General features: G+C 47.7%; 1 protein-coding gene across 1 annotated transcript in view; it reads right to left on the bottom strand.

Moving 5' to 3' along the window:
• Window positions 1-10,508, bottom strand: part of SREBF2 (sterol regulatory element binding transcription factor 2) — a 62,883-nt gene extending 52,375 nt beyond the window's left edge. Inside the window, exon 1 of the mRNA XM_041755377.1 lies at window positions 10,256-10,508. Coding sequence (XP_041611311.1) covers window positions 10,256-10,343 — 88 coding nt within the window. The 5' untranslated portion in view covers window positions 10,344-10,508. The remainder of the gene's footprint in view (window positions 1-10,255) is intronic.
• Window positions 10,509-10,616: the final 108 nt, after the last annotated feature.

The raw sequence follows: 10,616 nt of genomic DNA on the forward strand, positions 1-10,616 counted from the left end.
TTCTCAGAGTGTGCCAAATTATTCTCAATGAACACCCTGACCCTAAAGTTCTATCCCCTCATCCTTCACATCTCGGCTCAGATGCCAAAGTCTCTGTGAAAATTTTGCTAATTCTGTTCCTTAGTGCTCAAAAAACTTGGGAAGGTTTGTCCTTCTGTTATGACCTCTGTTGCATTTCGCTTTGTATTAGGTCAGGTTGTTTGGAGCTCAGCTCCTTGAATGTTGGGACTGTTTCACACTCATCTCCAATACCCCCAAAGAGTCTAACACCGTGCTGGGAATATGTTGGTACTCATTCATGCTGAACTGGTTTGAACAAATTTTAAAAATTATATTTAAAAATTTTTAAATAACTTCTGACCAGAGCAGGGGCTCCTAGACAGGCTTCCTGAGTCAGGACACCTCCCACCTCGTTCCCACAGGGCAGGAAAGAGTATGGGAACCCACGTTAGAAGGCCCAAATACAACTCCTGACTCTGTCAGCATGGGAAACCTTGGGCAGTTCATTCTATTTCTCCGTCTCAGTGTCTCATCTGCAAAACAGGAATAAAAATCAAGCATCTACCTCACGGCACTGTCAGGAAGATGAATGTATCAGAAGGACTTTTGTAAAGTCCAAGGCTTCACCATAAATTTCATACTTAGCAAGAAGCATTATCTTCCCCTGTTGCTGTGGGATGGTGAAGGCCTGAGCTGGGCAGACACCAGTTTAACAAGGCAGCTCTACATCTGGTTTGGCAGACAGAATTTCATCACTGGTCCAAACCAGACTCTGAACCAAACAGACCAGTTCCACAGGCCAGATGATAAAGCCAGATTATAAGGGCCATTTAGACACATATTCATTAGCAATTCCAAAGGGCCTAAGTAATGCAGAAAGAGCTCTGCTTTTCCAGTTTCCAAGCCTGTCAATGGTTTAGGATTAGTTTCTAAACAGAGGATCCCCAGAGAGTCTTACCTAGAGGCCCAGCCTCTGAGATCCTGCTACTCTTTAAAAAATTCCATCATGTCAACAAGTTTAACCCTTGAATCCTGTGGTCCAAGAATGGAACACTTTCCCCTGCACTCTGTGACTACTCCTTTGTGTCCTGCCCACCACACCTACAAAAGCCCTTTCAAAAGGGAGAAATAAACATTTCAAAACCGTATCCTAAAAAAGGCCCTTTGGTCCTAAGAGTCAACTTGCAATGTGAAGTTCCTCATTCATTCTCAGATATGGTCAAAAGAGAACGTCAGTTCCTGCCTTCTTCCTTTTATATGCTTGGGCTCGATTACTTCTTGCAGCATGTGACGTAGCTATCCCCAGCCTCCACCTCACAGCAGAAACTAAGACTCAGAGAAGTGCTGTAGGACCCAGGGAAGTCACCTGAAGGGCAGCACAGAGCAGACCCTTCTAGACCTTCTAGACCCTTCTCACCCAAATGAGAAGTGAGCAGAGGCTCCTCAGTCCCCCTGGCCTTAGCCCACCACACCATCTTTTGTTTGCAACTCGGAAGCTCACTTACGTCAGACAGCACAAGGTATAGGAAAAGGACACGGGTGTTGTTGGAGTGAGGCAGGTCTGGATTGAGGTCACCATTCTACCGTTTACTAGTTGTGTGGTCTGGGCCTCAGTTTCTCATCTGTAGCGTACCACAGAATTGGGAGAAAGGATTAAAAGCAAAACATATTAGGAGACAACGTAGACAAAAGGCCATATGTGCTGTGTGAAGGGCAGGATCCTTGCTTCCCCTGCCAGCGCTGCACACAGAGCCCAGCACAACACATGCCCTGGGTAAAGGTCTCAGCTGCAGGGCTGCTTAGACACTGCAAGGCCCACGGCTGGTGCTGCAGACACAGTGATTTCAAAACCTGCTGAAGGATGGAAAAGTAGGGGCAACTGCAGAGGCAGTCAATAACAACAAAGAAAAAGATGAGTCACATTCTTTGAGAGAACACCAATGACTTTTAAAGTTCAAAGGAAGGTATGATGAGAACGGGGCTATTCATAACAAACGATACTTCCTAAAATGTCTGCCAATTTTGGTGAAAAGTCATCGTAAGAGAATTCGGGTAAAAGGAAACAACTTCCAGGACACCATTTATAGTGATGGAAAGCCCCCAAAATTTTTTCTGAGAGGATGCACTGCAATTGCAGGGCAGCAAGGGTTGCTACCATGAAGCTATATGAAAGAGCACAGCCAGAGAAGAGAGTCCCAACGAAACAAGGTAAAACAAATCATTTTTCAAGTCCCCCCAAGTAGAAAGCTGAAAATGAGGAACTGCTGTACATTCAGGAGTTTTGTTTTGTTTTTTTAAGTAGAATCCATGCTGGGCCTGGGGCCCAAACCCACAAGCCTGAGATACAGACCCAAGCCGAGACCAAGAGTGGGAGGCTCAACAGACCAAGCACCCTGCGCCCCAAGGATCAATTTGAAAAGTAAAGAGAGTGAGCAAACCATATGAACGATCGCTCCAAGAAACCAAAAGTGGCAGAGGTCACAAGAACCAGGGTCCTGGGCAAGCAAAGAGAACATCTGAGGCACAGGACGGGATCATTCAGAAAGCTGGTTGCTACCCATTGACTATCCAGGAGCCTCAAATACAGAAATGTCAAGTGAGGCTCTGGAGGCCAGGACAGAGGGGTTTGTTATATGTGTGTCGTCGGGGGCTGAGGGAGCGCTGTGAGCTCTAGAATGGCACACAGGTGGCAAAGACAGGCAGACTAAAGGGACAGAGTTCTGGACTCTACCAGGAAACTGAGGGGAAACAGGCCCTCTTCTACACGCTGATAGTGATGTGAATTGGTACATCCACTGTGGACAGAAGTTTCCTAGGATATCTTAAAACTGCAAACTCATAGGGCCAGAACAGAATATTAGTTCCTGTCTCTTCCTTTTATACGTCTTATATTATCTGATTCTTGCAGCATCTGTGATGTAGGTATCACCACCCCCACTTTGACCCAGCAATCCCATTTTTTGTCATTTATCCCACACTTAGATCTGCATGTGTATAAAATTCTGAATTTACAAAGCTAGTTACCACAGCACTGTGGTTTTGTTTTTTTTTTAAGTTTTTTTTTTAAGTAGGCTCCACATCCAGTGTGGACCAGCCCAACACAGGGCTTGAACCCACAACCCTAAGAACAATACCTGAGCTGAGATCAAGAGTTGGATGCTTAACTTACTGAGCCACCCAGCCGCCCCAGCATTGTTTGTAATAGCAGAACTAGAAACACCCTCAAATATCCACCATAAAGGGACTGGATGAATGTGTTACAGGCATTCATGCAATGGAAAACCATGCAGCAATGAAGACTGGAAAGATCTCTAATATATACAGTTAAGTGAAAAAAACAAAGGTAAGATACAGAAGAGAAAAGCCTGTCACATGCTACCCATTTGTGCAGAAATAAAAAAGGGGAGCGAATATTAAAATCCACACTTATCTGCTTATATTTGCATTAAGCAAGTTTTGAAAAAGGTAAAAGAAACTAAAAAATGAATTACTTATGAGGAGGCAGAGTTGGTAGATGCTAAGCACCAGGGGGAAGGGCTGGGAGCATGACTTTTCACAGTACCCTCTCACATTTTTTTATTTCACCATATGAACATCTTGCCTTTTTGAATAAATAAAAATATTTTCCGAGTACTAAGTCCCAATCAGCACAGCAATCCCAGCAAATGTAAAGCCCTGGAGAGTTTCCAAACTGGAAGGGCCACAGCTGGTCTTGTGAAGGAGCTATAACCCACCTCGTGATGGAGTCCTCTTTGGGAAACATACACCAATGAACTGACTCCAAAGTGACTTGCTCCTACGTGTTCAGGACAATAGTACTTATGTTATGAAAAGCTGCAAATGACGCAAATGTTCCACGGGATGTGGATATGCAAGGGCCTGCCTATTTGGGTGGATTACACTGGATTATATGGCTATTCCACCTAAACTATTTCAACACCTAGCAACCCCTACATAAAAATGTAACAATTTGTGCATACATTAATAGAACTCACACAGAATCCAGAGGATACTGACAATCTGATAGTCAGAAAGCGCTTTCTGAATCAAGTTGTTAAAGAACTTCTTAAATTATGAAATGGAGAAGAGAAATATATATATATATTATATATTATATATATATATTATATATTACATATTATATATTATATATATATCTTATGCCAATACATGAGCTGAGTAGGAGAACGACAGAAAAGACTGTTCAGGGGGTACCTGGGTCATTCAGTGGTTGAGCATCTGCCTCTGGCTCAGGTGGTGGGGTTCTGGGGTCGAGTCCCTCATCAGGCTCCCCACTAGGAGCTTGCTTCTCCCTCTGCCTATGTCTCTGCCTCTCTGTGTCTTTCATGAACAAATAAATAAAATCTTAAAAAAAAAATACTGTTCAATAAAGGCCAAAGGCCTGGGTGTGAATGCAGAACAGTGTTTGTCAAGGGCATAGCCAGACAGACCCCAGGAGGAGTCAGTGATCTGAGCAACCTCAGAAAACTTTATATCCTAGGAAACTGAACTAGAGGAGATCAGGAACTAAGATGAGGTAGGAAATAAACAAGCTGTGAGCAACAGCAGCTCTTCCCACCCAAACATTAGCTACAGTGATCTATGTTCAAGAGTCAAAACAAAGTTTAGGTCTTGAAAATGATACACCCAAGGGTAAAAAGTAGATCTGTGCTTCACCTTACTGAGCAATTTCCCCAAACACACTCCCTAGAGAAGCCTGTAGTAGGTTTCCATCCCTCTCCTGACCTGGGCCTCCCAATGGTATGCTGGTCACACCAAACTCCCCATGGATGTGGACACCTGGCTGGGGGCCCACACAACACCCTGGGCTTGAGGTGCTATCCTTTATCAGACACACCTTTCCAGAGCGCCTCTCCAGTACTAGGTAGTGTCAGGGTCTCTGCCAAAGACAGGGCTGACTGCAAGAATGAAGACAGCAGAGGACAAGGCAGTGCTACCCAAAGGCTCAGGAACTGGAAGTTCCTTGGCAGGCTGGGGCTCAGCATGGACTAGCCATAGGAGGACTACATAAGTGTAAGTGCCTGACAGAGTGAGCCCCCCAGAGCTCACCATGTAGGTACAGTGGCTGACAATCACTCACATCAGTGTATGTTACCATGGAATTCAGAATACCAAGGATAAAGAGCCTATAAGCTTCCAGAGGAGAAAACAGGTGGCACACAAAAGATCAGGAATCAAGTGGTATCATATTTCTCAACTACCAAAAGCTAGAAGACAATCAGGCAATGCCTTCCAACATCTGATATAAAATTACGTCCAACCTAAAATTCTAAACCCGCCCAAACTAGCAAACTGGCATGAAATCAGAATAAAGATGTTTTAAGATAGACAAAGCCCCATCCCACCCCCCAATTTCCCTCTAATGTAACCTTTTCTCAGAAAGCTACTGGAGGATGTGCTCCAACAAAACTAGGGAGTAAAAAAAACAAGAACCAGGGAACAGGGGCCTCAAGGTCACCGCTCCCTACTGATGGCTAAAGCAATCCCAGGATAAGTGTGGGACAGCAGAGCTAGACAAATATGACATGGGGCAAAAGGACGGAGGGCTTCAGAAGAGACAGTGACAAGGGGGATAAAATCAGATCAGGTGAGGAAAGTGTAATGAAAACTAAGGGAAGGAGAGCTTCCCTTTTTATCCCAATAGGGGGATAAAAGCAACTAACCCCTTATTGAGAATCTCTGTCACAAGAATTAGGGCTGAATTCATTGCAGGAACATGGAAAGTAAGCAAGTGAATAACTGATGCTATTTTAAGTTCGAGGAAAAACACAAACAGCAACAAAAAAATGTAGAGGATCTACACAAGAGAAATAAAAACGTCTGCCCAAACAAAGCTTGTATACAAATATCCCTAGCTGCTTCATTTATAACAGCCAAAAAGTGGAAACAACCTAGGTGTCCACTGACTGATGAATGGGTAAATAAGGCATGACGTATCCACACAAGGGAACACTATGCTGCAACAGAGATGAACCTCAACATTATGCTAAGTGAAGGAAGCCACATCTTGTAGGTCCATGTAGGTAAAATGTTCAGAATAGGGCAAATCCACAAAGACGAAGGTAAATGAGCTCACTGAGAGGTCTCTTCAATCTTTTCCAAAGAAAACAGCTGCCTCAACTTGCCTTCACCCACTCATTCCTGACTTCCTTCTGGCTTACGTAGACTTGATCCCTTCATCCAACTGCTCTGTCCCATGTCAGCCTCCAAACTGCCAAATCCTGCAACTCCTTTCATGGCTTTGTCCTCCTTGCTGTCTCTGCAGCACTATCCCCATCATCATCCACTAGCCATTCCTTGAGAAGCTCTCCTTCCCTTAGTTTTCATTACACTTTCCTCACCTGATCTGACCTCTCCGTTCTATCTTCTCTCTCACCTCTAGCCTCAACTCCAGTGATGACTCCTCAATCTCCATCCCCAGTTGACCTCCTCCTGAGCACTGGCCTTGGATTACCTTGTGGATGACCACCCCACCCCCAGCACCTCAATTTCTGCCCACTTAAGACAAATGTTTATCATCTTCCTAGACCAGTTCTTCCTGCTGGCTCCTGAACTTTCCCAATGCCCCAGGATCAAAGCTGTGATGGAATCTTAGAATTCCACCTCTACTCTGCCTTCAGGGTGAGGCCTTCGCTGAGGCCCCATTGTGTTAGGTCCACCATCTTGCATGATGGCCACTTCCTATCCCAACCCCATCACCCTTAGTATCATCATCTCACACCTGGAAATGGCTGCAGTTCCCTCCCACTGACCTGGTCTCCCTGATTCCAATCTTCCTTGCTCATCGCCACAGTCAAATTTTCTTAAAATAAGTGGTTAGTGTGTCATCACCCTACTTAAAAATCCTCAGCAGTTCCCTCTGTACATTCCACAAAACATGTGCATCAGGTATGAAGACTCTCCAGTTTAGCTCCAACTCACCTCTCAGACCTTATCTTCTACCGTTTCCTTACACACATCATAAGAGTCCAAGAACTTGCAAGCAATCCTTTATCTCTAAGGAAGCTTGATTCTCCTCTGCCATGTGCTTGTCACGCTGATTCTGCTACCCACCCTTTTGGGTCTCATAAGAAGGACACCTCTGTCACTGTGCTTTTCCTGATCCCAGTGGGAAAAAATATCTCACCTCTCTGCCTTTCCAGAAGACTTGGTTTATCACAATCCATGAGGCACTTTCTCATAATACAGCTATCTGCCACAAAAGAAAGTACTCTAGATATTCCATCATGGGAGGGGTGGTGCTGGTAGCCTGGGACAACAGAGCATCCTGCAGTGGAACAAGGTCCTGGAGACCAACCAACATGTTTCTTTGTTGGGCCTACAGTATGCTTCTTTAAAACAAACAAAAACCACTTTGAGCCAACATTTTAAAATGTGGATATTTCACAGATGACAGATCCCTTTTCCAAGAGGCTTCCCTTACCTACCTAGTCTAGTCTGCCTTAGTCATTCTCTAGAATACGGGCCCATTTTATTTTCTTCATGTATCCTGCCAGAGTGTTCATTTCAGTTATTTGTTCAGCTTGTGTTTATTCCCTCAAGAATTTATGTTCCCTGAGGGAGAAGAGAATGTGTATGTCTTGTTCAAATCTCTCCTCGGCACTCTGTCCATCGAATGGGTCCTTAGAAGCCACCTAAGAGATGTGCTGGACAAATGAACGGATGCGGCCTCCTTGGACTCACATCCTCAAAGGACCCTCATGGATTACAGCAGGCATGATGTTGCTCAGTGAAGCATCCTTGCCCACCTGGTTCCTGGAGGCAGGCATGAGAGCTCGATGTTCCAAGTACCACCCCCCACCCCCCATCACACACAAAGTATGCGTACTCATATTCATAGTCTTTTCTTCCTTACCTGACTAGCTCCTAGAAGCAACTGATCTAACCCAACCCCAGGGGCTGTGTCTATCTAGTATAACTTAGATAGTCCAGCCCAAGGTTGCTGGACTTATTCAGGCATTCGCAAGTATTTAGTTCTAAGTGCAAGAAATACAGCATGAAGGAAACAGAAAGATCTGGCCCTCATGAAGCTGACATTCTGGAGGAGGAATGGATGTAGAATTCAGGGATATCTGTAATTGCAGACCACTGGCCTTCACCCTGCCCAGCCCTTCTTGTGCTCCAAGACCCCGGTCAAAGGCCACCTCCTTGGTGTGGTCTTCCTGGTATGAGTCTTTACCAAACTCCTTCAGTGATGACTTTCACTTACTGCTCTGAGCAAGTATAAGCTATTCTATCCTGGCATTACTAGTTTTATTGTTGTTCATCTTAAGCTCCATGAGGCCATAAAATTCTCTTTCCTGTCTCTCATGTTCCCTACAGCTGAGAAACCACAGCTGGCACTTGAATACTTGTTGACCAGTTTGGACAGGGAGTCATTTTTTCCCAATTCTGGTATGGGGACCTGTGAAGCCACGGAACCACGGTGGTAGTTTCCATAAGGTATATTTTACTCAGAAGACTATAGGGGAAAGGTTAATATTTAACTACTAGGGAATTCAACACTTTAGAAATTAATATAAATAGGAATCAGTTATGGAATGAGAAGGCAAAATGCACATGAGTTCCTTCGTGTGAGCTTGCTGGTGGGCAGCCTTGGACATACTTCTTACTGGCTGGGTAACCTTGGCTAAGTTAATGAACCACGTTGAGCCTCTGTTTCAGGACTTATGAAAGGAGATGAGAGTAGTATAACATGTTATTCTACCTGGCGAAAGTGTTGTCAAGGATTGAGATTATTAACACGTATGAGTGCTTAACACCGTGCCTGGCACATAAATGCTCAAAATATGTTAGCTGTCCTTGTTAAGTTCCAAGAACCTCTCTTCTCCATTTGTTAATACATCTCTATTTAGGAGCACTTCGTGGAAAAATCTGTGGTTAGATTTGGGGCTTCAATTAAGGGTCTTAGCTCACCACCAGGAGGGCCAAAAACAGAAGGCAAGGACAAGCCAAGGGGTTAAACGTCACAGAAGCAAAATGAGAAACAGAACCTTTTCAATTAGCTGCTGCCACTTATCTCTCCCTCTAGAAGAGAATCTTCTGCTGCCTCGGTATCTTCATCTGTACAATGGGGATGTAGCCACTGTTTCTGCCTGCAAGACTGTAGTGAAATCCTGGACACGACAGCACTTTATAAACTAAGAGCGCAATGCACTTGAGTCACTGCTTAAAAGCATGGGTTCTGGAGAATCTCAGGTGAGCGACCTTAGACAAGCAAACATCTAGCCTCAGTCTCCCATGGGGCCCTAGTGAGAAGTGAAACAATAAAAAGAATTTGGGGACTACAACACCAGAAGAACCCAGCTATTGAGTTACTATTATGATTATTAACCTATTCACTGGACTCCTCACTACCAAGAGTCAGATGAAAGCCTGATACAGTGACCCCAACACTAGCCCAGGAGATGGGCTCTCTAACCAGCTGGTTGACCTTGGGCAAGTAGATGACCCTCTCCAAACACTGGGTTCCCATGGTCACAAAATGAGAGCATTGCAAGAGAGAATCCCTGGGCTCCTACCAGCTCTTCCACTCCGCTGTTAAGGTCTCCGGAACAAAGGCTACCCGCTCCCCAGCCTGTCCCCGAAGGGCCACAACTCAAAATTCTCGCTGCTCAATTCCCTTTGCAGCGCGGCAGCAGGAGCGCCCGGGTCTCCACCCCGGAGAGAAGTGTCCACACTCCGCCGCCACCGCTCGCTTCATCAGCAACTTGCTTCTGCAGCCGCTCCCTGCCCAAAGTTTCCCTGAGCGCCAGGGGACCCGGCGGCGGGTCAGCCCCGGCAAGCCCAGAGAGCAGCGCGCGGAGCCTGGGGACCCGGTTTCGGTGATCCCCAAGCCGCCCCCGCAGCCGGGCGGGGAGTGACAGGTGCGCCGCGGAGCTGCGGGCGGCGGGAGAGCGGGACCCCGGGCGGCGCGTGTAGGCGCGCGAGGGAGGCGGCGGCCGCGGCTCTCCTCAGGCTGCTCCCCCGGGGCTCGGGACGCCCCCGGCTCCGCGCCCCCGGTCCCACGACCCTAGCTCCGCTTCCGGACACGCGGCGCCGCAGAACCCGGCGGCCGCGCGGGGGCCCAGACTCGCAGCGCTCGGCAGGGCTGGGTTCCGCCGGGCCGACCGCGCGTGCCGAGCCTTCCCGCGCGCCAGGGCTTGCGGGGGGTGGGCGCACGCGCACCCGCGCGCCGCCGTAACCCCTTCCTCCCCGCGCGCCCCCGCACTCCCACCCACCCACCAGCACTCACCGTCGATGTCCCCCAGGGTCAGCTCGTCGCCCAGCTCTGTGAGCGTCTCCATGGTCTCCAGATCGCCCAGCTCGCCGCTCTCGTCCATCGCCCGGCTCGGCGCGGAGGCCCCCCTGCCGTCCCGCTCAGGGAGACGCGGGGGCGGTGCAGCCGCCACCGCCCATGACACCCGACAGTCCCCTCCCGGTACCGCCTCACCGGCCGGTGCCAGCCGCCGCCATGTTTGCGCCGCGCGGGAGGGGCGGGGCGGGATTCCCCCGCCCCAACCCGCGCCCTCCGCGGCCCCGCCCCCAGGCCGCCCGCCCCCTTGTTTGTTGTCTATGGGACCAGGCCCATCGCGGCCAATCGGCGAACGAAGCGG

This window comes from Vulpes lagopus, chromosome 5, assembly GCF_018345385.1.
Source record: "Vulpes lagopus strain Blue_001 chromosome 5, ASM1834538v1, whole genome shotgun sequence".
Classification (NCBI taxonomy): Eukaryota; Metazoa; Chordata; class Mammalia; order Carnivora; family Canidae; genus Vulpes; species Vulpes lagopus.